Source organism: Lampris incognitus, chromosome 16, assembly GCF_029633865.1.
Source record: "Lampris incognitus isolate fLamInc1 chromosome 16, fLamInc1.hap2, whole genome shotgun sequence".
Taxonomy (NCBI): Eukaryota; Metazoa; Chordata; class Actinopteri; order Lampriformes; family Lampridae; genus Lampris; species Lampris incognitus.
The window spans coordinates 17,646,188-17,673,349 of NC_079226.1; the positions used below are offsets into that span (position 1 = coordinate 17,646,188).

Sequence of the window (27,162 nt, forward strand, 5' to 3'; positions counted from 1 at the left end):
CACGTGCCCAGTGCAACAGTCCAAGTACATCCCCAGGCATTTCCCACTACAGTATTCTTCTTCTCTGGGTTTTTGGCAGCCTAGACACTACTCCGGCGCATTACTGTCTCTCAGGTTTAAGACTGAATTGCGCCTATAGAGAAAGTTCGGTTTACTCCTCAAAGAGTTCAAATTAAGACCCGCCTCTGACTGGGCAGATAGCCAATCATAGGGGTGGCACCTGGGGTGGCCAAACAGGTTCTAGGGGTGGCACGTGCAAACCCAGGCCACTCTCTGGACACGCCACTGCAAGGCACCCCGGCTAGGGTGCTCAAGCTCTGTGCCGTGGAGCTCTACCTCATCCTCTACGCCATCTTCTGTGATCCTATAGGACAGTATCAGGAAAACATCCACCATTATACCGGTACTCAAGAAACCCCGCCCCTCTGAACCTAACCACTACTAACGTCACGCAATAGTCGAAATCAAAACACCGACATTTTGGCAGGAAATTGGGCCTATTGCTGGGCTAGCTAGCAGCAAGTCTTTTCGCCTGCTGTACTTATACTGCAGCGAATTCGGGGGACAGCCGCGGGAACCGCCACAGCCGGGACGCGAACCGGGAATAGCGAACCCGGGTCTCCCGCACCACAAGCGACAAGTCGACTAAAGGGTCCGACCCGTTAGCCAAGGGCTACCGAGTCTACCGAGTTGTCAAGTGGAAAAATTTAACGTTTTAAGCCTGTTTCCCTCAGTTTAATAATTTGATGAACTACCATCGCTGCACATAAATAGGGAAAACATTATAATAAAAATATTCATCTGTATGTTATGACTTTGGGCGGCACGGTGGCGCAATGGTTAGCGCGGTCGCCTCACAGCAAGAAGGGTTCGAGCCCCGGGGTAGCCCAACCTTGGGGGTCGTCCCGGGTCGTCGTCTGTGTGGTTTGCATATTCTCCCCGTGTCTGTGTGGGTTTCCTCCGGTCGGGTGCTCCGGTTTCCTCCCACAGGCGAATCAGCCATACTAAATTGCCCCAAGGTGTGAATGTGTGTGTGTCGGCCCTCTGATGGTCTGGTGGCCTGTCCAGGGTGTCTCCCCGCCTGCCGCCCGCGACCCTGAGAACAGGATAAGCGGTTTGCATAATGGAATTATAATGAAAATAATGAGCTGATTAATAATCACCACCACTGCACATAGCGTAAAAAAAACATTAAAAAAAATCTCATCTCATCATCAGCCGCTTCTCCGGGGTCGGGTCACGGTGGCAGTAAACTTAAGTAGGGCACTCCAGACGTCCCTCTCCCCAGCAATGCCCTCCAGCTCCTCCTGGGGGATCTCAAGGCGTTCCCAGGTCAGATTGGGCATGTAGTCCCTCCAGCGCGTTCTGGGTCTACCCCGGGGTCTCCTCCCAGTTGGACGTGCCCGGAAAACCTCCAAAGGAAGGCGCCCATGAGGCATCCTAATCAAATGCTCGAACCACCTCAACTGGCCCCTTTCGATGCAAAGGAGCATCATTGTAAAAATTATCTGAGGAGTAATTATCACTACTGCACAGAGTAAAAAAATAGTATAAAATGTATCAATTTAATGTTATAAACTATCATTTTTAAAAAGCGTTTTAAATGTTCATTGAACGTAGTTTATTCGTCAAAGTTAAATTTTTCCTTCAGAATTATTTTCCTTGTAGATAATTGAAATTGATCAGATAAAAGAAAACAAGAACGCCACAATGAGTAACAGACGCCATCGACCAGATGTAATTTGTAGTAGGAGGGGGGCATAATCTGAAGTGACAGTGGGTCTAATTTGAAATGGAAGGGGGTGTGACGTCTAGTTTTGCAGGCTGCAGACGGATGCTCTTGCCGCGCCCTGTCTGGACACACGGGAGAAATTTGCTTTTTGCCAGAGATTAAGGGCTTCCTGCCAAATTAACTGAATTCGCCTTAATTTAACCTAACGTTTACCTTAACCTAACCATCAACCTAATCCCAATTTCTGTTTGACCGGAAGCTTTCTGCCAGAAAGAGCTGAGGGCAAATTTGTCCTGTGTGCTCCGCGTCTATCGTTTTTTCCCATAGACGTATAGCTCCCGTTTACTGTGTACATCCATGGTATTTGTTTGCAGGCCAGTCTTGCCCAGTCGAATATGGCGGCTACGTTGACGTACGATCCAGCGGCCAATGCGGCGTTTACGTGCGTCAGTTATGGTTTTTCCAGCCAATTTTAGATCCAATTTCCGCGTAACAGAAGCGTTCACGTGCCTGATTGACTAACCCTAAATTTTAACCAATCAGAGGTAGAGTTCCCCGCAGTGCTGTTGGAAAACAATTGTCGCCTCTCCGTCAAATCAGTTTTGTTTGATTAGCCCAATATCACAAATTACATAATTGCCTTAAGGGGTTTTACAGCAACACAGCATCCTGTCCTTAGACCCTCGGATCGAATAAGGAACAACTCCCTTAAAAAACTCTTTAATAGGGAGAAAAAAAAACAGGAAGGACGCTCAGCGAGAGCAAGAGAGGGCGCCGTCCAGCGACTTTATTATTTTTCCAACCTGCGTTTCATGAAGGCCCGCCCTACTCTGCGTCTGATTGGCTAGGCACTCGTGTCAGGTTGGTTAGGGTAAGGTTAGCCAATCAGAGGGAGAATGGGAGGGGGGTCGCGAAATGCGGGTGGGAAAATAATAACGCCTTTCAGCACACTAGCTACCTTCACGTCAACAATGACTACCCCCGGCTATTACAATGAAAAACCCGTCGTTGTTTCAACTAACGACCACGAAACCTTTTACGTCTGATTTGTTGTCCATTCCCTCACGGCAGCATCTGCTATAGATTATCTGCGGCGTTATTGGTAAGATTTGTTTTTCATCCGGTCTGTCCTGTTGGGTTAGGTTTGGGGGGAGCTAGCTAACCGACTAGCTAGGCCTCAGTCTTTTGTATTTTGTCCAACGTGCGTTTCCCCCCTCTCGACGGAAAGACTGGGGTCGGGGGTGGGGGGCTCGTTGAGGATGCACGTTGTATATTGCGTGCATACTGATTCACTGAGTGTATGCTTTTACAGATATCCTTCTGTCAAGTAGGGGGAAAAAATGCAGCTAGCCAACAATCCTGCACTGTCCGCTTCCGCAAAACTTAATTTGAGGCGTGATCAAGATCTCGTCAACTTTTCAGCTGTTTATAAAACATCGGTCCGGGAGCACGTGTGAATGCAAATTGGCTTTTTTTTGTATTAGCATCTTGTTCAAATTAGCCAAGCTGCATGTTGCACATGGTGCCTGCTTAGGTGCACTGTAAATTTGGACTTCTGTAACAGTATCAGTTGTCATTTTCAACTGTTTGCCCAGGAGTTGACGAAGATAACGTTTCATTACTAATCCTTGCTTACTCTTTGGCCAATGTACTCTACCCTTAAAGAAACATAATGTTATATATTTGAATGTATATTATCTTCTTATTCGATGGCAATGATTGCGCAGCTGCAAAGATATGAGAGCAGTCTGAGAGGGACAGAGTAATGTCTGGTCTGACTTTTCAAGGTGCGAACTGGTACGAGAACAAGAGGAGGAAAAGCAAACGAGGCATAGAGGGAGCCGTGGCTGTGTCTGCGATGGCCGGTGGAAGGAGAGGGGCAAACCGCACTGCTTATTGCAGGTCTGCACTAAGCAGTGAGCCAGGCTCAGTCAGCAATGGCAACCACTCCACCAGTTCCCCAGTCACAGGGGTTCGATCTCGGACAAGGTGAGGCGGCCTGGTCTTAAGCAGACAGTTGAGCGTGGAAAGGCAATTACACTGCAACCAGGGAGTCAGTAATGAGCAGCTCAGGTTGTGATGCTAAGTTTTGGATGGGATATGGTTGGCTTGGTTATAAGGCATGCTTGTGTCACTCCCCCCTGCTGACAAGAGTTGACACTTAGGCTGTTTGAGTCTGTTTTGTGTGAGTTTTAACAATTTGCTGTATGCCTGTATAGGTGAAAGGACTAACCGAAGGTTAAAAAAAATGTAATGGGCTTTGAGGGTGCACTTGATAAAATAGTCTTCAGAATCAAGTTTGTTGGACATGTAAGTCTGCACATACAGAATTTGACTCTGTTTTTATTGGTTCACACATCTTCAGATATATACACGAGGATTGACTATACAGTGCATCCGGAAAGTATTCAGACCCCTTCACTTTCCCCACATTTTATGTTACAGCCTTATTCCAAAATGGATTAAATTCCTTTTTTTTTCTCATCAATCTACATACAATACCCCATAATGACAAAGTGAAAAAGGTTTTGTAGAAATTTTTGCAAATTTATTAAAAATAAAAAACTGAAATATTGCATGTACATAAGTATTCACACACTTTGCTATGACAGTCAAAATTGAGCTCAGGTTCATCCTGTTTCCACTGATCATCCTTGAGATGTTTCTACATCTTGATTGGAGTCCACCTGTAGTAAATTCAATTGTTCAGACATGATTTGGAAATGCACACACCTGTCTATGTAAGGTCCCACTGTTGACGGTGCATGTCAGAGCAGAAACCAAGCCATGAAGTCAAAGGAATTGTCTGTGGACCTCCGAGACAGGATTGTATTGAGGCACAGATCTAGGGAAGGGTACAAAAAAATTTCTACAGCTTTGAATGTCCCGAAGAGCACAGTGGTCTCCATCATTCGTAAATGGAAGAAGTTTGGATCCACCAGGACTCTTCCTAGAGCTGGCCGCCCAGCCAAACTGAGCAATCGGGGGAGAAGGGCCTTGGTCAGAGAGGTGACCAAGAACCCGATGGTCACTCTGACAGAGCTCCAGCGTTCCTCTGTGGAGATGGGAGAACCTTCCTGAAGGACAACCATCTCTGCAGCACTCCACCAATCAGGCCTTTATGGTAGAGTGGCCAGACGGAAGCCTCTGCTCAGTAAAAGGCACATGACAGCCCGCTTGGAGTTTGCCAGAAAGCACCTAAAGGACTCTCAGACCATGAGAAACAAGATTCTCTGGTCTGATGAAACCAAGATTGAACTCTTTAGCCTGAATGCCAAACGTCACATCTGGAGGAAACCAGGCACCTCTCATCACCTTGCTAATACCATCCCTACAGTGAAGCATGGTGGTGGCAGCATCATGCTGTGTGGATGTTTTTCAGTGGCAGGAACTGGGAGACTAGTCAGGATCAAGGGAAAGATGAATGGAGCAAAGTACAGAGAGATCCTTCATGAAAACCTGCTCCAGAGCGCTCAGGACCTCAGACTGGGGCGAAGGTTTACCTTTCAACACGACAACGACCCTAAGCACACAGCCAAGACAACGAAGGAGTGGCTTCGGGACAAGTCTGTGAATGTCCTTGAGTGGCTCAGCCAGAGCCCAGACTTGAACCCCATTGAACATCTCTGGGAAGACCTGAAAATAGCTGTGCAGCAACGCTCCCCATCTAACCTTACAGAGCTCGAGAGGATCTGCAGAGAAGAATGGGAGAAATACCCCAAATATAGGTGTGCCAAGCTTGTAGCTTCATACCCAAGAAGACTTGAGGCTGTAATCGCTGCCAAGGGTGCCTCAACCAAGTACTGAGTAAAGGGTGTGAATACTTCTGTACATGCTATATTTCAGTTTTTTATTTTTAATAAATTTGCGAAAATTTCGACAAAACCTTTGTCACTTTGTCATTATGGGGTATTGTATGTAGATTGATGAGAAAAAAAGGAATTTAATCCATTTTGGAATAAAGCTGTAACATAACAAAATGTGGGGAAAGTGAAGGGGTGTAAATACTTTCCGGATGCACTGTATACAGGCGAAATAAGAGGTGATAAAGTGCAATGGTGCAGAGAATATAGCAGAGATGCTGAAATAGATGTTAGCAAGTTACTTAGTACATACATGCCTGAGGTAGAGCGTACCAGTATACGTACAATTTACAGTACAGGATATACAAAATGTTTGGATTTATTTGACAAAGAAACTGTTTTTATATCTGGTTGTTTTGGTGTACAGTGCTCTGTAGTGCCTGCCAGAGGGGAGGAGTTGAAACAGGTTGTGAGGTCCTACAACATTTTTGGCTATGTCCTATTTATCCCTAGCCTCATGAAGCCAGCCTAAATCTCACAAACTCAGTTTTCACTATGGAAGATACTAGAGCTGGACCCGAATATTCGACTATTCACATATTTGTTCATTGGGTAGGTATTCTGTTTTCAATTCTGGGATTTATACTTTTTTTTTTTCGCTAAATGTAGGTTATCAATAAAGGCAAACTGCAAAATTTCATTTTGTCAGCACCTTCTGGTAGAAAATTTATACTTTTTAATTGCACTTTTTACTTTTTAATTTAATAATTAAATTCGGTTTTAATTAATAAATGTGGAAATACATACCGTCTCAGCTTGGGCGTGTGACATTCCTCTCACAGCAGTGTCGTCATGCTTCAGTTCACCTTGGCCATCAAAGAGAAGACAAAATACCAAAGACCTCAGCTGTGCTGCTGTTATGATAATTGCGCTACCTTGTTCTATTTATTACAGTTAGCTCATTTAGTTTTCATTATTTACTGTGTCAGTAATCGGTAAAAATAATTGTATTTCCAAGTGATATGTGATTTCTTTGTCAGAAAAATGTCAGAGTATTACACTGTTAAGCCTACTGTTAACGGCTGTCTCATTAAAAGTATTGTTGTTATAACAGAAATAAGCGTGTTTTGTATCTGTTTGACTCTTGTTAGGTTCAGGTTGAATTTTTTTTATAGATTTAGGCTAATAGCTGACGGAATCTGGAACTGGAGTTGACCCCGCCCGCTTCCCCTAGTGTATAGGAAGGGTTAAATGCAGAGGACGAATTTCGTTTCGGTGTATGGGAGTACTGAGAAATTGCAATAAAGAAATTATACATAAATAGAAATCTTCTAGATATAAATCTTAAATTTGTCAGAGCTAGGATGCTGTTTCTGCGCTTCTTTTTCACAGCGCTTTCTCGGGCGCTGTCTCGGATTCGGAGCCTATTACTATGAGCATTTCTGTAGATCTATAATTTATCCATGATAAGAAGAATTGTCTCCCCACCTGCTGCCCAATGACTGCTGGGATAGGTTCGAGCATCCCTGAGAGCAGGATAAGCGGTTTGGATAATGGATGGATGGAAGAATTGTCACACAAAGTACATAGATAGGACCTCGTTCAACCAAATCCATCGGGATTACAAACATGCATAACACACCAAACCTTTTGGAATATGTTTTGTATTAACAAATAATTATACAAACAGTACTGCAGAATAACAGAATCCTTAACAATTAATGCCTTTAATTAAACTGAAAGATGTGTTGCAGTGCTATGCCGTCCATCTCATCCGAGAACGGAGTCATGTCCGGCTGAGTCCTTTCTGAGTCATGTTCACCCCCCCCCCCCCGTCCCCATCTGAAGCTCTGAATATTCGCTGTTGATTACCACTGATGCTCCGGAGCCAAAAAAAAAAATGTATTCAGGACAGCCCTAGAAGATACACAATGAGCGGAGCAGAATTTGTGGACTTACTTTGCAAGGCTAATGTTTCCCGGCTTACATAGAAAACTGCAGTCCGCTTAGATATTAAGTTTAGTCTTAAAGAATTTTAATGTTGACACTGAAATTTGTTCTATTGGCAGAAATGGCTCTGGGACAGGCATCTCTAGCCCACCGCTGGCAGCCCAGACAGTGGTCCCTCTAAAGCACTGCAAGATCCCGGAGTTGTCCATGGACCGCAATGTGCTATTTGAGCTGCATCTGTTCTTCTGCCACCTCGTTGCCCTCTTTGTGCATTATGTCAACATCTACAAGACAGTTTGGTGGTACCCTTCCTCACATCCCCCCTCACACACATCTCTGGTGAGTAGTCAGTTGTCAGCTACCACCCAGCGGTGATGCTATCTGTGTCATTATCAGGGTTCGTCTATGTTGAGCTTTGTGACGTTTGTCTACGGATTTGTTTGCCAATGATTACTTCACAGCTACTTTGTCATGGTTTGCTTATAATTGTGTTGGTGTAAACATGATTTTCAGTCTTTTGTCAGGGTGTTCTTCGTGTTTAGTTGAGCAATCTTCTGGAGATAATTCATTTGATAATACTGAGGTTTGGAAAAATACACTGATTAAAGATTGTATTTTGTTTGAACAGAATTTTCACCTCATTGACTACAATATGCTGGTGTTCACAATCATCATACTGGCCAGGAGATTAATTGCAGCAATTGTTAAAGAGGTAAGATTTCCTTTTTTTAAATTTTGTTTTTTTACACAATTATGAGGGTTTAGTTGTGCAATTGTGGCCTTACCACCGCTGCATTTTTCTGTCTGCTTGTATAATATAAAGACACAAAAAATTACTGCTCACCGGAGAAAAGCAAATGTAAGGCAGTTTAAGTCCAATTATTTCTTGTGTCATGATGCAAGCATCCAAAGTAAAACGTGAATTTATGGTCTGAGCTTAAGTATTCTCTCTTTCAGCTTTCTTGTTCAGAAGGAAAATAACTTGGTGAAATTTTTAATACTATGATGTGGATTTGTATTAACAAATGTAATTCTGTGCTTTGCTCTGGAGTAAAACAAATATATGACTAAGTCTTAACTTATTCCTCAAAACTCCTTGTATGTCCCATATAATCCCATCCATACCCATTCAGAATTGGTTGAAAATCATTTGATGACAATAAAATTTGAGTTTCATTCTGCTTTGTTGTCACTGTTTGTACCACAACAAGCAAGAGTATAATTAACCTTAAGGATACAAGTCCACCCTTAGAGACCTTAGAATTCCTCTTTTCACAATATGTGTAGTTATGAGGATGTATAACGACAATGAAATTGTAATCAGCCTTTGGGAATGTGTCCAAAAAATGGTTTCAAGATGACAGGGAAGGATTGCTCAAATGGTGGGGAAAGAACTTTGATTAACTGCCAAACAGTTTGAAATTGACCTGAAGGCTCAAGGTCTGTTTCAACCTGCAACATCTGCTGCCGTCTTAAAGAAGATGGTCATGTGGTGTCAGGCCCCAGAAGGAGCACATTGATAAGACATAAAAATGCCTAGCTGGAATTTGCCAAAACTCACCAGGACGAACCAAAATTCTTCTTGGAGAATACGCTGTGCACAGATTTAGTCCACATTAGGGGTTTTTGAAAAAGCACATGACCTATTTGTTTACTGCAAAACAAAGTGATACATTGTTGAACATGGAGGAGGTTCAGTAATGCATTTTAGTTGCTTTACTGCTTATTGTACTGAGTCCCTTAGATGGGTGGCATCTTGAAATCAAGAGATTATCAAGGCACTTTGGAGTGTATTGTCAGACCAAGGGTTCGAACAAAGGCTGTGCAAACCAGTATTAACCTGAGCTTTCATTAAGTTGCTATTTCCTGTTTTTTTTTTTATTAAAAGGGGTTTTACAGTCTAAATCACAAACTCTGTAATAATGATATTTATTTTAAAATGTGTTGGCATTATTTTCTATTTTAACTTATTTGTAGATAAACAATTATATAAAACAATATGGTATCAGTATCCACTATTGAAAATGTTTACTGGTACCCGCTTCCTTTTTTGTTTGGCTATGTTATTGTTTGTGTTTCTCATACAGAGTTGAGTTTGTTTCTGTCCTGCTTAAGTGACTGAAACTGCATTGACTTAGGAGTTCATGTATTTTTCTTTTCCTTCACTCCCCTCTGTCTTCCTCTCTCCTGTTCTGCATCACAGGCATCACAGAGTGGGAAGCTGTCCTTCCCTCATTCCATCTTTTTAGTGATGGCACGGTTTGCCGTATTGACACTGACCGGGTGGAGCCTGTGCCGCTCCCTCATATACCTCTTCAGGACCTACTCTGTCCTAAGCCTGCTCTTCCTCTGCTATCCGTAAGTAGAAGCCATGCATTAGTCCAGATGATAGACTGGTGTTGGATTTATTCCAGTCAGGCTTGCTGAGATACAGGGTGCCTGCCCAATGCACAATAATACTGAGTGAAAATTCACAGCTCCTCGCCAGCAGTTCTTGCTCTCTTGCTAGTGCCGAACAGTAATTAGATTGAAACGCTGACTTTTTTTTTTTTTTTACCTAACATTGAAACCTGTTTGTGTAACCTCAAAAGAAGAAAAGCTGTATCAGAAATCTGAAGGACCTCTGTGTTTCTCCCGCAGATTTGGAATGTACATTCCCTTTTTCCGGCTGAGTTGCGACTTCCGGCGACTTCCGCTGTCTCCCATTGCCAGCATCGGCTCCAAAGAGGTGGGCAGTGTTGGGCGAGGAAGGGACTACCTGACCGTGCTGAAGGAGACGTGGAAGCAGCACACCAGCCAGCTGTATGGTGTCCAGGCTATGCCCACCCACGCCTGCTGCCTCTCCCCAGACCTCATCCGCAAAGAGGTAGAGTACCTGAAGATGGACTTCAACTGGAGGATGAAGGAGGTGCTGGTCAGCTCCATGCTCAGTGCATATTACGTGGCCTTTGTTCCTGTCTGGTTTGTCAAGGTGAGAATCTGGCAGAGGTCTTTTTACATTTTGTTGGAGTGCGTTTCACAATCACATGTACCTTTAATGGTGTATGACATTACCACTAATATTTAAACATGTTATTTAGCACATCTTCTGAATGAATCGGTTTTAACCTCTAGGGATCTTATTCAGTTAATTTATTTTTATGTTTAGAGTCTCTCTGCTTGTACCCTTTCCTACAGAGTACACAATATGTGGATAAATGCTGGTCCTGTGAGCTCTTCATCCTTGTATCAGTCAGCACCTCAGTCATTCTCATGAGACACTTACTGCCTCCACGATACTGTGACCTTCTCCACAAGGCTGCAGCTCACCTGGGCTGCTGGCAAAAAGCAGACCCCTCAGTCTGCTCCAATGTTCTTCAGCACATGTATGTTACACTGGGCTTCAATTCATGGATTAGGAGTTGAGGGATGTTTTTCAGGGTATTGCAAAGAGCACTCATTTTTCACCAGGCCATTTTTTCCTTTGATGTACAAAAAGTGCTGATTGATCATGGGGGAAAAATGTGTACTTGGATATATTTTCTACGACAAGGTTTTGTGTCTGTCTAGGGTAATTTGACTTTAATTTGACTTCAATTCTCCCTCTTGCACAGATGGACAGAAGAGTACATGTGGCCCCAGGGTGTCTTGGTCAAACATAATAAGAATGTCTACAAGGCCATGGGCCACTACAATGTGGCTGTCCCTTCAGACGTTTCCCACTATCGCTTCTATGTAAGTATCATGGGGCTGTACAGATTCTATGGAAGGGGGCTAGCCTTGATAATTCACCAATGACAACGTTTTTATTTGAAGCACAAAGCAGCACACCTGGTGCGATTAAGTTTCTACTGAAAATTGAGGGGAACATGTAACTGTTTGTTTGGAATGAGAGTCTGTACTGACACAGTGTCTTTGTACCCAAAGAAATATTTGGCACTTCTATTTAAAGACTTAAGAGGCCATAATTCACACAAAACTTAAGATCATTGTTTAGGTCATTGACTGTGCATCTTTGTCTGTTTCCATCTTCTAGTTCTTCTTCAACAAGCCTTTGCGAATATTGAACATACTCATCATTCTAGAGGGTTCTATGATATTCTACCAACTCTACTCATTGATATGCTCAGAAAAGTGGCATCAGACAATATCCCTGGCATTGATCCTCTTCAGCAACTACTACGCCTTCTTCAAACTCCTAAGAGACAGAATAGTTCTAGGAAAGGCATACTCGTACTCAAACAGCTCATCTGACCAGAAAGTCAGTTAAGACATAAGTTATTGTTGGCCACATTCACCATGGAACAAGAAAAAAACATGCATGAGAGCTTTGTATTTTTTCTACAACTGCATTTTGTGTCACTGTTAGTTTTTTGTTCTGATCTGCCATAATAAAAAGAAACATATTTTTGTATTACTTTAAATCTTTGCTTCAGTATTATATGATTTCAAAGATATGTATGATCTTTGGCTATCCTGAACACAAGAGGCCTTCCCATCTCAAAGCTTAAATCATCTTTATCATTTATCTTTTCTCTCCAAAGAGATACGTGTATCATCACTCATCCTTGTATAAGAAAAACTCAAAATATCCCATGACACTAACCTGTCACTTTTTTTATTACATTCTGACAATGATTGCTGAATAATTATAAGTTGCGTTGCAGGAGAGGTCAGTAAACAAGTCGTTTGCCCTTGTTGGAACTTGAACTTAAAGTAATATAAATATTTCAAATAACTAATGACAAAAAAATGGCTCAAGGCTTCAATGCAACTGTGCTTTATGACAAGCTACCACCATTGCTATCTCAAACAAATGAAGGGCTCAAGACTGTAGAAAGCTATCAATGTCATAATTGAATTTAGCACCACCCACTTAATATTCCGCCTATTGCACTTGTCCTCCGTGTCCACGGCTGTGATGTCTGACAGGCCACTGAATAAACAATTTTATTGTTTACTGGGCAGCCTCCATCACTTGCAGCGAACAACTGTGTACTGGCCCTTTAAGAATCGGATCAAGACAAGCGCCTCTTCATTGAGCGCTGCCAAGGTACATTTTGTATCCCGTGAAGAATATGTTCCTGCGACGCCATGGATGGAAACGTATTGTCCCCTTTTAACGCTATTTTAAGATTATTAAAACGATTTTACAAACAGCAGCATACTGATAGCAGACGAATTGCGGCTGGAAAACCGCTTATGTTTTCGGTATGATAATTTGTAAAGCCGTGTTCATAATCCAATAAATAGCGAAAGGGAAATAAATCAAACTATTCTGTTGCTATTTTCCGTTATCGCTCGTGAAATGGAAAAGTAATAATCAAGGTCCAACTCGAAATGAACGCACGCGCATTGCCGCGGTACCACGCACGGATATCTGGGATACATATTCTTTGGGGGATACAAAATCCGGCAACGCAACGCGTTGATGCCCTGCCGCGCTTTATAAATTATCAGAAATTTCTGAGAGCGTGAAAGGGATCGATATACCTAGTGTGGTGTTTAGAAATTACCAAAATCTGTTAAACTGCAATGACACGTTTTTAGGTGGAAGAAAAGAAAAGAGAAAAAAAAGTCCTACGCTCGGAGGGTTTTGCTTGCCGTGCGCAATTGATTCGGTAAGTCTGTTTTGTTATCCGAGGAACGTTAGCCGTTCCGTCTTCCAGTCATTTTAAATGGCGAGTGAACAAATCGTGGGGAAGGGGGGGGTGGTCCGGGGCTCTTTGCGATATTAAGGCAAGAGAGAAGAAAAGGTTTCGGTCTGTAAAGTTCGCATTGTCGCAGTGGCCATCTTTAGAGAGCGAACCCCCCCCCCCCCGATTCTTTCCCAGCAAAGCCTTGCCCAAGATACATTATTTCCACAGGATGACATCTTTTACCCCAGCGCAGGTGCATTACTTAGCTAGCCCGGGAATAAACACGCCAGACTATTGCTGCGTTCGTGTAATCGCTCGGTGCAAGATCAATATCAGATTTTAACTGAAATAGTGGCCAAGGGCTACTCACTCAGCCGTCCGTCAGCAAATGTAAGTGATGAGGGTCTAATGAATCCTGTCAGGGAATTTTATTTCTGATTTGTTTATATGGGAGATGCCTAATGACGCGACTGCGCATCGCTGGGGTTCAGTTCAAGCCTGATTCTCATTCTCACAGGGTTTAACGGGGTCAAACTAGCCTATTAATAATAATCTGATGATGGTCTAATGACAAGTCTTGAGTTTTGATTCGGTCTGCAACATAGGAGATGCATTTTGAAATTATCTGGTAAAATATGCACTCATATGACCTATTTACTTTAGTAAATGATTGGCGACACTTTTTGATTTGATGAAGTAATACTATGGCTCAGAAATTGCTTCTTTTTTTTGTACTATGGGATGAACTAATGTAACCCGAGTCCATTTGATATGAAGTGGTCTATTCGTGTGTCATTGCTATTGTTTCTGACTTGAGAGTGAAAAGATATTGGAATATCTTTAAGATAAAGAAAAAAGAAAGACAATGCCTGCGTCTGTCTGCAGGGGGGAGCTTCTGAGTTTAAGTCCTGAGTTTGGCAATTTTGTTTTGCAGATGCACCGTCAGTGTGCCCCTTCGGACGTGCATGTGTTGGCTTTAAACCTCCTGCCTTTGTTGTTTCAGAACATCCTGTGCATTGACTGACCAGACATTGTGCTCTCGTCTTGGTCCAGAGGGACTTTGGCTATTAAAGAAAAACAAAACAAAGATGGAGGACAAACGCAAGAAACGGAGCCCGAAGGTGTCTCTCCCCCAGCCTCCTCCTCCCCCCATAAACACCCGCAAGCTCTCTGTCCTGCCTGCGAGCAAAAGTGCCACCTTCTCTCTTGGCCTGCCCCAGCCTCCTTCCCCCAAGAACAGAGGCAAGTACAAGAGATCCATAGGAGCACCGGGACAGACTAAAGAGGTTCTCGCTGCAGTTGTGGCCCCACCAAAGACCACCAGGTTTGTATCCTTAACAAGCCTGAAAATATGGGTGTGTGCAAAGTGTACCCTCTCCTAATATGAGATGTGTTTTATATCTGTAGCTGTGATGGTGAGTACAGGGTACCTTAAAATTCACTACTAAGCATTAACAGGTAGAAACATGAAATAGTGAACTTGCTGATAGCATTTCTGCTGCAGATGTGCCACTGTCACATCAACTCACTAGATGAAATAAGAGATGATTACATCTGTTAGAGTGTATGCAGTATGTAAAATATGTGAGATGGGAAGAGGGGAGCGTGAAAGGTGTTCAAGTGTGGGCATGCAGTCAGGTATGTGTAACCTTGTTATCTGATTTATGTTTGTGCGTCTGCCAGGCCCCATAAGGAGAAGCCCAGGGCCCCACAGCCTGCAGGTCCAAGTAAAGTAGCCCAGTCTTCCCCCTTGCAGCACTCCTTTCTCACGGACGTCTCAGACGTGAGGGAGATGGAGGGAGGGCTCCTCAATCTCCTCAATGACTTCCACTCAGGCAAACTACAGGCCTTTGGTAAGACAATCTCGATTAGCCGGGCCACCCTGGGAATATTCAGTTACCTGCTGAAGATAAAGGTGGTTGAATAGCGGCTTGGTCACACAGAACAAAAGGGAAATCGAATAGTTGCAGCTCTATTTCCATTCAGCTGTCACTTGACTTTGCTAATAATGCCCATCCCCTTCCAACCCCACACACCCATACGTACATACACACACTTGCAACTTAAAAGAGATGACACTCGAGTTTCTTAAGGAGTAATCTGTCAGAAATGTCGTGCTTGACAGGCTAAGCCTTGTTCTCCCATAGGCAAGGTGTGCTCCTTTGAGCAGCTGGAGCATGTGCGCGAGATGCAAGAGAAGCTGGCACGACTGCATTTCAGTCTGGACAGCCATGTGGAGGAGCTGTCAGAAGACCAGAAGAAGTGTGCCTCTGACCACAACCTGGAGCACCTGCTCTGCAATGTGAGTACCAAACACAGCAGCCGAAGAAAGGAGAGGTGCGCATAAAAAAAACCACAAAAAAACCCCCAACTCGTACAACTTTCTTTTAAGAACTTGTGCATTTATTTTTAGTCCAAAGGAGATTCGGTGTGCATTCAGCTTTGCGCATGTCGTCTTTTTATAGCTTAAAATAACAGTGAGCACCTAGGAACTGCATGGCATATTTACCATGTATCTGCATTGTCATGAGACAAACTCATGACCTGTGTTTGATGCTTGTTATCCTGCCTCATCCCTCTCTCTCTTTCTCTCTCTCTTTCTCGTCATTCCTGACTGCACAGTGAAGGAGACACACCTTAATCTGAATACAAGAACAATCTACCACTGCCACTAATGGTTAAGATTGTAGTGACCAAACAGATGCAACTGTAGCTGTGGGTGTAATGGTCGTGTGATATGCTGAGCTACTAGTATTCATATTTGGGCCAGAAATCGCTGTGCTGTGTGTGAGGGAGGCGTGAAAACTCTTCCGCTCATTGCAGATGGCGGTGTGGAGAACACTAGGTGGCTGTGGCAGCTGTGAATGATCCTCCCTCGAAGCAGAGCTGTGAAATGACTTTCTGTGGCCAAAACGAAAACTTGAGAATTTGCTCTTAAAAAGAATAAAGTGCATGAAAGGAACCAGGGTCAAGTATTGATTGGACATGGGCCGTTATGTAACATGATCTCATGTATTGTTTACTCGTACTACAGCATCAGATTCTATTTCAAGCTGTTTTCTACTTGTGTTACCCAACTCATCTAATGTTCCCTTTTTCCACAGCTGGAGGAACTTAGCACCTCAATGTATCCTTTTTATTTCCACTTATAAATAATGAGCTAATAGGGTTAACCTGGCATTCCCCAGGTGCATACACTAGATTTGAGTCATCTTTATTCCCCGCAAAATCTTTTTGTTGTGAATCCTCAGTGTGCCCTTGTTCAGACAAAAGCTTCACTTGGCCGAGAATCAGGACCTGCCGAAGACATCTGGTCCTTGACGTGGGAGGTGTGGACACTGGCAGCCACTCATCTTCTCACAACATCCAGCGAGTCCAGGTTGCCATGACATATATCCAGCTTGCCTTAGCACCAGTGTGGGAAGATCCACCGGAGCGGGTCAAATTTTTTCCATTTTGTTTAGTCAAAAGGAAGAAATTTTGTAGTGACATCAAGCAGCAAAGCACTAGATGAACTTGAAACCAAATTCATTAATTCCTCATCCATAGCACAAAGCGATGACCGGCTGGATTACCTTGTTCTTTTCTATTAGAAACAGCCAGTAATGCTGCTGAATCCAAAAAGATAAGCTCCCTGATCCACTATTTTTCCCCCCAGTTAACAAGAAGCACATATATTGAGAATGGACAGGATATTATAATGAATTTCTGTTGTTGGTGGCGTGACGTTTTCATCTCGAATAATCTGAGGGTCCAACGTCTCCGCCGGCAAAGTAAGAGCAAATAGCCATATTAAAGTAGCAGAAGTGCTTGCCCTTATGTTGAAGCCACTGCAGGTCAGCTCAGGATTTTTGAGGGACTTTTCACTCTTGCCGGCATTATTCAGAAAGCCCCCCTTTCATTTTTATATCTTTACAAAAAAAATGATTAAATACTGCAAAACACTAAAGCTTGTCACGAAGGGAGAATGTTAGACAATTGCCTGTACGGGCAAGACAAAGACAACCTGAGTATTAAGTGTAGAAGCTGACATGTAAGAATGTATGAAGCTGCAGATGATATGAATTAACCATGTGCAGTTCAGCTACTGTATGTGTTGTCACTGGTGTTTTGATACGAGGAACTGGAAACTTTTTAGTCCTATGATATGCCGTAATTTATTTTGCTTTCTTAAAATTAAGGCATTTTGAGGGCCTAGTAGCGGCACCCCTCTTAGCACAAGCCTGCCCAATCTGCTACTGCAACGCTGTAAAACCAACTATTGTACATTTAGGTGACGGGGAGGCTCCCTGATCTGACACAGAAGACACTCACTCGTTTCTCTTTCGAGACACCGTGTTTGCATGCACACACACACTCTAACACAGCAGACACAAATCTCTGCTATTAACATTTTCACAAGGGCAGCTATGTTCATAATTGCATTTGTTTGGGTCTGATCATAAACCATGTTGAGTACTAAACTCCTGAGTACCGCACCGTAGCTATTCATATAGCTCTTAACAGGGTTAACTTGTTATTCATGTTTAGATTTAAACTTAGAGGCATGTTGTGTGTTAGTACCTCTCTAACATTGTGCGACTAATTTTTCTGCTTTGTCAAGCCTACCTCTTTTTGGACCTGAGTATTGAAGGACCTGCAGCCTCTGGTTACTCTCTCAAGGATCCACAGATTTTTCATAGTCCGGCTTTTCCATTGCTACGTGTTTGCTTTCTCTTACATGTGAAGCGGTAACTCGCCATGTTTGACTAAAACGATACCTAACTGCAAGATTTGGACACCATGTCATATAACTTTGCCACGGTCAAAAAGTCAGAAAACAGTAGTTGGAATATCTTTTTATGTGCGTATTTTATAATTTGCCAATAAATACAAGCAAATGATGAACCTCAATCAGTGCTGTTCATGTCAGGTTTTTTTTTCCATCTTGAGGACACAAAATAATCTCACAATAATCAAAATCTCCAAATGTAATCGTGATGATCATGCTTTTTCAGCCAACAAGTAGAGGATGAGTTGCTGACGATTCGGCTGAATGAGTCCATCAATGATGTGACCATTTCACCTTCTCCAAAAAACAAAACACACATCGATATCAAATCCCATCAAGATTTGAAAGAGGCAACTTTGAGGCACTTTTTATACAAATAAAACACTTTATATATATATATATATATATATATATCTGCTGTTCTTTCTCTTCACAAACTCAATATAATTTAATAGAGTAGCGGACGGGCTAAACGGGGACTGGCACTACACTGAAACGGTCACAGAAGTGGGCATAACTGCTTTTTGAACCAACAATTAGTGTAAAGCTAAATGGTTTCCATGTTCTATGCATGTAATAGAGTAAGCTTGAACCCAACCTTGACTTAAGCATCAGTGTACATAGATATCTCCTTAACAAAAATATAAACTTGTTTTTTTTTTAATTCCCTGTCAGTTAATTTTGGTCATGCAGAAAAATGACAGTACTCAGAACATCAGTAACATATTTCACACAATAGGACTTTAGAACCACAATGTTTTCTGATAGATAAATTATATACTGTAACATCAGACACATTAAAATTACAGATTAGATTAATACTGTGCAATTACACATTTGAGTTGTACAATTTTTTTAGTGTCATTAATCTCAACTCACAAGTCTTCAAAACAACTGTGAGAGACACATCAATAACATCACATTAAAATAAAACATTAAAAATATACATGCTCCAGGTCCCTCCTGTCCTCTCCTTTTTGTGCATTTCAATATTATATTTTGCAATGGTTTGTGTACAGTATACACTTTAAGATTTTTACACATAAACCAACAATGACATTCAAAGGACAGTATATCTGATGTAAAACCCATGACGTCTATCATGATAATGAGCTACCTTTCAAAGTGCAAAGAGAGCAGGTTGTTGAATATGTGTGAGACCTGATACCAACATGAAAATGTCTGCCCATGCTTCAGTACCAGAGGATACCTCGCTGAGATAGGGATTGAGTTAAGCGCTTAAATTCTTTTAAGGACTTTCTCTTTAATGACATAAAAGTGCAGGCACTATTAGAAATGTAGAACATCTCTGTCTTCAAGTAAGGTCAGTATTAGTGTTCTTTCAGGGTCTTGTTTGTGTTCGGATTTTCCTGTTTACCTCTCAAGAAGAGGACGAGGTTCTCAGGAACTCATTGAGGCCCTTGTAGATGTTGGCAGGCTGGGAGGCAGCACACTCAGCCAGGCTGGGCCCCATCTGGGCATAGAGGGCTTGGCACAGGTTTGTAGTGGCCCCCCGCACACTGCCGCCCCGGCCGTGAGCAGTGCCACTGTGACTAGAGGTACCCAAGAGGTGCCACAGCAATGGTAGCACTTTCTGCTCCACCATCTGGGGCTTGCGATGGTATAGTTCTGTCACAAGATCTGAATTTTCATTAAAAAAAAAAAGAAAAAAAAAGAAGGAAGCCAAAGGAAGTAGTTACAATAACCAGTCAACCAGAAGCTGAGGTCATCACCAAGTATTGTGGTAATATGCACTACACAGTTTTCAGCCATACCTGCAACCTTTTCAACAAGATCCACCTTAGCTTTTCCACTTAAAAACTGGGCCTTGGTACAGAGTGGCTGGAGGAGGAGGAAGTTATCTAGAATGGAAACAGAAAACAATGTCAAATGCAGACCTGCTAAGCTCTCGGGTTTGACTGAACCCAGACAGCCCAGCCCCAAAATGGTACTTGAACCTAAATGTGTGAGGTGCGTACCAAGGTTAAAAGAAAGTGCATCGATGGCTCCAATAGCAGCAGAATAGATAGCGTTATTTTTGGAGTTTAGGTGATTGTCCACTATAGCTGGTACCAGAATGTTGACCACCTGGGACAGATTGTCCTTCATCAAGCTGATGATGGTCTGGAGAGACTCCAGAGCATATAGGTTGACCTTACTATTGGACTCCTGCAGCCTGCCCTTAAAGGCATCAAACACCTAAGTAGAAGGGTAGAAGGGAGAAGACAGAGGAGCAACAACAAGAACAAATAAGGCCTTGACATTAAAGAGAAAGAGCAGAAGAGGGCGCTCTTCTCTAGACAGACACTTGTTTGGTAATTAAGGTATTAATTGTTGCCAGGTAAAAGGCAATGGAATGTCAGCATGAGTAGTAAATATACACAAAGCTAATGATTGTTACCAACCGGGAATATACTGCTGATGACCATAGTGGGGTTATGCTGGCAGTCAGCAACTAGCTGGTCGATGCCCTTTATCCTCTCTCTGAAGTCCTTTGAACCCAGCAGAGCTGAGATCTGCTTGATATATTCAGTCTTGTCTGCAATGCTGTGTACCTGAGACCTGCAGCTGTACTGGCTGCTGGACTCCCTGTAAGAATGCAAAACATGTCACATGCAGAACTTTGATAAAGCTTGTGCATAAAATAGCTCACTATCCGGCCCTGTGATGGACTGGATAAGCGGTTTGGATAACGGAAATGGATGGACATACAAACTAACTTTGTGGATAAACTCCCAAAGTCAGACTTACAGGCATCATGGAACGAAAGGGAATTTAGCTGTGCTCTTTATAGGCAGTACTGGTGCACATTGGTTCTCAACCTGGGGGCTGGAGATAATTTTTGGGGGTCGCCAGATGGTTGTTGAGAAAACAAGCACGAAACTGTCCAGACCTGATGTGAAATGTAGGTGTGCTGTCCCTTCAACTGCTGTGCCGTCACAGTATAAAAAGGCGGTGTGCTCTGCATTGGCCCTCAGTATACTGCAATACTTCTTTGAGAGTGCAATACAAGCACAAAACGTCTGTACGTTTAGTAGAAAATAACAATCATTCTTCATCTCAGGATCAGCATGGAAAAAACATCGCTGGTATTGAATGTTGCACAAATCGAACATAAATGATTGGCACCTTTAAAAACGCATTCAATTTATTGTCAGATAATAGGGATACATTCTAAGTTTCAGCTTCTTAAAGAGATAATTTCATGCTGTTTCTGAGTACATGTTTAACATGGGTGGTTTGAATTACAACCGAAAGGTAGGTGTGGTTTTATGATTTCATAGGTATTGGCTACTGAAATTCAGGGTGGTTGTGTGGGTGTGGCTGGGTGGGTGGGCTAAACTACTACTACTACTACTACTACTTTCGGCTGCTCCCGTTAGGGGTCACCACAGCAGATCATCCGTTTCCAATTCTTCCTGTCCTCTGCATCTTCCTCTTTCACACCAGCCACCTGCACGTCTTCCCTCACCACATTCATAAACCTCCTCTTTGGCCTTCCTCTTTTCCTCTCCCCTGGCAGCTCCATATTTAGCATCCTTCTCCCAATATACCCAGCATCTCTCCTCTACACATGTCCAAGCCATCTCAATCTTGCCTCTCTTGCTTTGTCTCCAAACTGTCCAACTTCAGCTGTCCCTAATATAATCATTCCTAATCCTGTCCTTCTTCGTCACTCCCAGTAAAATCTTAGCATCTTCAACTCTGCCACCTCCAGCTCCACCTCCTGTGTTTTCATCAGTGCCACTGTCTCCAAACCATATAACATAGCTGGTAAACCTGTGGCTGGGTGGGCTAAACACTGGGGCTAAATCGCTTGCCGTAGAAAAACAAGAAATTCACTGGTGACAGCCCCCTTCCTGCTCTGTCGTCATTTTACAAAAAAAAAAAAGGCACGTGACGAGACCACCGACAGTAGCTTTGAGGTCGAGGATGTGGAAGACAATTCCTCTTTCTCAGTGGAAGTTGAATACTCGCCTCACGAATATGTTGCTCAGCCAATACAGCCATATTCCTTCGAGCCAAAAGGGTGCGTCTCCGCTTTTATAGCGTCCTGCTATGGACACGCCCTCTATGCTAATGGTAATTCGTGATGTGGCAAGTTACCACATTTTCGCCAACCGGAAATATGATTTCGACTACTGATATCTCTCGTCTGGCCATAAATGTGATTTCAGGGCTACCATTTGTCCCATCGATCACATCCACACTCCTTACATCGATTAACAACAGGAAAAGTGGCATTTTGATGCAAGTATCTCTTTAAGAGGACCCTGGTTTCCAGCGGTCTTGGTGGCTATTGTGCTTGGAGGAACGGCTGTCTAGAAAATTGAAGGAAAGTGAGGACAACAGCAGACTAATAGCAGGTGCAGTCCAGAACACGGTTAATGTTTAAAGTTGATGTATCAAAGCCTGTATCAAAGAGGAGTCACACTATTTGAAGGGGTGTGCGTAAGACGGACATGACATTGTCATAACCATGACATGACACCTGTCATGAACATGAAGCAATCTTTATGAATGTTTTTCATTCAGTCAATTATGTCATTTTTAATGCAAAGTTGACATTGTTTGTGATATGTCTTTGTTGTAGCAACCTGAGTGGGACCGAGCCGCTCGGTTTGATATATTTTGCGCATCTGTAGCTCGAAAACAGACATCTCAAACAATGTCAACTTTGCATTAAAAATGACATAATTGACCAAACGACACTTAATGACAACAGTCACAAACATTCATAAAGATGCCTTCATGTTCAGGACAGTTGTCATGTCATGGTTATGACGGTGTCTTGTCAGTCTTATGCACACCCCTTCAAATAAAGCGTTACAAAGACGATAGGTGGACACGCGAGTTGTGGCAATCAAAGGACAGTGAGGACAACAGCAGACTAATAACAGGTGCAGTTCAGAACAACAAGGTTAATGTATATATTTAATATATCCAAGACTAATGTTTAGTAGGATGTGTTCGTGCGTGAGTGACCACAATTTGCAATGCATAGCCCACAGCAGCAGTTCCATGGTGCCATGGGAAAAATAAAACAACTTAATTTAGACTGGGGAATGGTTTTTACATTACATCGCCTGTACCAGTGATATAATTTGCCTTAGAATAGATTTTATTGAGTGTGTTTGGAAGAGTCAAAGTGTGTGTGTGTGTGTGTGTGTGTGTGTGTGTGCACGCGCACGTGCACATGAGGTGCCGTTATTTCACTAATTCTAAAAACACTAATTAAAGCCAAAATTGAATTAGTTGTTGTTCTGTCTGTGGGCAAAGCAATAGTTTTCCTGTGTGAGTTTGGCAGCTTTCATGTGTTATATTACAGTAATCCCTGAACAGTCTCGGGCAGACCGTTTATGAGCAATCAATGTGTTTGCATCGGGGTGTTGTGATTTAAATGTCCCGGGGGGGGGGTCGTGAACACCAACCTGATTATTCTGGGGGGATCATGACTTGAAAAGGTTGAGAACCACTGCTCTAGCAGAAGTGAGCACCCACCTGTTAGTCTGGTTGAGCGGTTCTCTGGTGAGAGATGAGGCCCTGACTGTGCCACTGCCTGGGAGGGACCGTCTGCCTCGAGCTGACGGTATATCCTGGGGAATTTCACCGAGACCCTGAGGAACACAAAGCTTCCATCTAACAACAGCAAGATTATGCATGATCTTAAAAGCAACAGGTTTGGCTTACGCGAATCAGGTTTTAATCCTGAAAACATGAGGCTATATTATACACGCATATGAATGACTGTTATACCTTAGTCTTGAGTGTAAAGACAGTGTCTCTGACAGTCACCAGGTCTTTGGTGGGGATATACTTCTCTAGAACCTTATCAAAGTCACGGTGGGATGATAGAAACAGTAGCATCCGCCGACCAAAGTATCTGAAGAGAAAACCGGTCCAACAATCAGCACTCATATGAGAGAGTGACACTGATAACAATGGTATAAAGTGCCACACTCTTCTACATGCCTGGCTTCCTGGGAAGAGTCCTGCGCCAGCTTTATAACAGCAGGTAGAATTCTGTCAGTCAGGTCTTTCCCTCCGGACAGGAGACGGGCAGCACCAACCTTCTCAACCAAATTGGTCAGGTGCTGGGCTGTGCATTTCCTCACCACTGCATTGAGATGACTGCACAACAAGGGGGAAGACAGTTGGTCAGTAAAACAGTTTGAATTATTAGGCTGCCAATTTTTTTTTGTGCAATCCCCCCCCCCCTTTTCCTCCCCAGTCGTATACGGCTAATGGCCCCACTTTTCTGAGCTATCCCAGTCACTGCTCCACCCCCTCTGCAGATCCAGGGAGGGCAACAGACTACCACATGTCTCCTCCGATACATGTGGAGTCGCCAACCGCTTCTTTTCACCTGACAGTGAGGCGTTTCACCAGGGGGATGTAGTGCGTGGGAGGATCATGCTATTCCCCCCAGTTCCCCTTCCCCCCGAACAGCTGCCCTGACCGACCAGAGGAGGTGCTAGTGCAGCGACAAGGGCACATACCCACATCCGGCTTCCCATCCGCAGACATGGCCAATTGTGTCTGTAGGGACGCCCGACCAAGCCGGAGGTAGCATGGGGATTCGAACTGGTGATCCCTGTGTTGGTAGGCAATGGAATAGACTGCCATGCTACCCGGACGCCTCGCCAATTGTTAACAACACATGCATGTGCTCATGTTTGAAAAGAGTATGGTATTCACTTCTATCTTACCTGAGACCTCCAGTGAGCAGAGCATTGATGCTGCGGATGGGGGTGCAGTGCTGCACCATGCAATCCAGTGCTGCATCAACATCCTGCCGGATGAAGGCATTGCTCTCCCCGGCCTTCTGAAGCAGGGCTTTAGCTGTCCCTTCCAGCTCCTGGTCCATGGCCTTCTGCAAGTGGCTGTACAGGTCTCCAAGTGTATACACTGCCACCCTGGACACCCCTGACCGCAGGTTCTTGACCTAGATTAGATGAAGAGATTCATTGATACCCAAAGAAAAGAATACAAAAAAATAAAACAGTAACAAAGAAAACAGTTAAGATGCAGACACAATGTTGTATGTAAATATGAACCTGAGGAGGAACAGAATGAATTGGTTATTTGCAAGTCATGAGCAGATGTAAATAAAATTTATGGTGAAAAAAGCAAAGTCGATGGTGGAGTGATCAATCAAAAGAAACGTTGTTTAAAGAAAGGTTGTTCATGCAACAGAGATCATATAGTGTATGTCAGCAAACTGAGTCTGAGTCAGGGCACTGAGGGAGTGTGGCCTTCGGAGAAGCATTACCTCTTGAACGAGGGCAAGGCAGACATCATGGAGCCTACTGTGAAGTGTGTCTGAGTGGTACTGAGCCAGACTACGCAGGAAAGTCAGACCCTCAATCTTCTTTTCCCTTCATTCATAAACAAGAAAGACACGACTGAAAAACAAACAAAAAAAAACAAACAAAAAAAACATAGCATGTGGGGCCCCTCCTCCTCCTCCTCATATTAAAAATTCCATAAGTTTTTCCGATTTTCAGTTCTGAATATAATTTTCAGCTAGTGGTCAGCGGTGTATTTAAGGTGGCTGAGTTTAACATTCATTCTTAAATGCTCAAATGTTGTTTGACCCAGACAACGTATGACTATGCTCACCAGTCTTCTGAACTGAGAAGCTTGAAGCTCCGTGTCAGTGCCAGGTCGGGTTTGGAAAATGGACGGATCTCAGGAGGCTCCACCAGATCTCTCTTCTGACTGACAGTGCCTGGGGCCAATTCATCTGGATATCCCAGCAGCCACCAAACCATGTACACAGGTAGGCGGGCATAGCCGCATGCACGTGCACGCACGCGCGCGCACGCACGCACGCACGCACGCACGCACGCACGCACGCACACACACACACACACACACACACACACACACACACACACACACACACACACGTCTCACGTTACATCTCCATCAGTCTGAAAACGAGCAGCATGTGTGTGGGTGGAGGCATAACAACAGTGGGTTGTCAAAACACAGCATGGTGGTAAATTACCTGAGAGCAAACACCTTGTTCACCCATGCTGTGCTGTGCTAGCTTTGACTGCCTATTTAACAAGATAATGTGCTCTATAAACACATTCCTGTTAATGCGCTGGTTCACCTATTTATAATGCAATGCAGTAATGCTGGTTTGCAAAGCCAAATGACCAAGCTAGAATGCCTACTGAGAGCTAGGAAAACAGAGGAAAGTTTGACATACTGGATGTCAGAGATGCTGGATTTGATTGTAGATGTGATCGTTAGTTGTCGGCTCCACTGACCTGAGCTGTGGGAGAGAGAGGGTTGTGTCCTACTGAGGCTAGGGGCCCTTCTGAGATGGGTTAATGTTTTTGGGTTGGGGCGCACCATGGGAGGGCTGGGTTTGTGAGGCGGGGTGAAGCACTTGATGGGGCTCTGGGGTACTGGGGAGCTGGTGAGTGTGACTGGGGCCTCATCGAGGGGAGTGTCGAGCCTGATGGAGGTCAATGTACTGCCATTTAGATGAAGATCTGAAACAGAGATGATTATCTGTTCAAGTCTCTAACTGTGAATGATGTGAGTTGTACACTTTGGTCGCCCAACGATTGGCTTTGTTTACGGCAAGTTAAGTCTTTAAATAAAGGTATTTCATTCATTATGAATCAGAATTGGTTAAGGACTGACAGTATATAATAGTTAAGAAAATGGGCTTTCTATGTATTTTGAGGCAGCAAAGATTTGCAAAATTTTGCCGTATTTTCTCATGTGAGAAAAACAGACTTGTATTCTTACTTGAGAGGGTTCTGAAAGCACTTATTTCTATCTACAAGCCAATGTGAACATGAAGTAAAATAAATTCCAGATTGTTTTTTTGAAAATCATAAAGGTCTCCTTACTATTTCTGACTGATATTGGATTTTCCTCTGTGGGTTTATCAGCCAGCATTCGTCTGACACGGTAGCGGACTTTGTCTCGTTCAAGATCACTCTGACCAAACTGCCCCTCCGACTGGTCCAGACGTTGAAGCCGCATCTTATCCCTGCTAAACCTTGCATTTCTCACTCTCTCCTACACACATACCAATCATAAACACACAAACCAGTTGTTTAGTTATCTTCTTATTCGGCTGCTGCCATTAGGAGTCACCACAGTGAATCATCTGTTTCCATCTTTTCCTGTCCTCTGCATGGTTGATTAGTTATTCTAAATTTTGCCACTTTAAATCACTCTTGACAGTTATTCTTATCAATCAATCAATCAAGTTGCATTTTATGTAGCGCTTTTGTAGCTGCAACGGCCACTCAAAGC

General features: G+C 43.3%; 3 protein-coding genes across 3 annotated transcripts in view; 2 read left to right on the top strand and 1 right to left on the bottom strand.

The window, feature by feature from the left end:
- Positions 1-2,656: 2,656 nt before the first annotated feature.
- tmem39b (transmembrane protein 39B) lies at positions 2,657-11,870 on the top strand. Its single transcript, XM_056296159.1, has 9 exons — positions 2,657-2,834; positions 3,520-3,721; positions 7,605-7,824; positions 8,114-8,197; positions 9,689-9,843; positions 10,126-10,456; positions 10,663-10,850; positions 11,079-11,199; positions 11,501-11,870. Exons 2-9 carry the CDS (start codon positions 3,591-3,593, stop codon positions 11,732-11,734), a joined length of 1,464 nt encoding a protein of 487 aa, XP_056152134.1. The 5' UTR covers positions 2,657-2,834; positions 3,520-3,590; the 3' UTR covers positions 11,735-11,870.
- Positions 11,871-12,883: 1,013 nt separating this feature from the next.
- Positions 12,884-16,502, top strand: ccdc28b (coiled-coil domain containing 28B). The gene is made up of 6 exons (XM_056295843.1): positions 12,884-13,085; positions 14,107-14,427; positions 14,787-14,956; positions 15,251-15,405; positions 16,208-16,230; positions 16,370-16,502. The coding sequence occupies exons 2-6, from the start codon at positions 14,192-14,194 to the stop codon at positions 16,422-16,424; spliced, it is 639 nt and encodes a 212-aa protein (XP_056151818.1). The 5' UTR covers positions 12,884-13,085; positions 14,107-14,191; the 3' UTR covers positions 16,425-16,502.
- A 2,735-nt stretch (positions 16,503-19,237) lies between these two features.
- The window catches only part of LOC130126365 (TOG array regulator of axonemal microtubules protein 1), a 31,758-nt gene continuing 23,833 nt past the window's right edge, over positions 19,238-27,162 (bottom strand). The window contains exons 12-23 of the mRNA XM_056295844.1: positions 26,751-26,922; positions 26,157-26,384; positions 25,498-25,621; positions 25,148-25,253; positions 24,585-24,820; positions 23,848-24,006; positions 23,632-23,758; positions 23,377-23,492; positions 20,280-20,463; positions 19,854-20,073; positions 19,650-19,736; positions 19,238-19,515 (exon numbers count right to left, since the gene is read on the bottom strand). Of these exons, the coding sequence (XP_056151819.1) occupies positions 19,256-19,515; positions 19,650-19,736; positions 19,854-20,073; positions 20,280-20,463; positions 23,377-23,492; positions 23,632-23,758; positions 23,848-24,006; positions 24,585-24,820; positions 25,148-25,253; positions 25,498-25,621; positions 26,157-26,384; positions 26,751-26,922 (2,019 nt within the window). The 3' untranslated portion in view covers positions 19,238-19,255. The remainder of the gene's footprint in view (positions 19,516-19,649; positions 19,737-19,853; positions 20,074-20,279; positions 20,464-23,376; positions 23,493-23,631; positions 23,759-23,847; positions 24,007-24,584; positions 24,821-25,147; positions 25,254-25,497; positions 25,622-26,156; positions 26,385-26,750; positions 26,923-27,162) is intronic.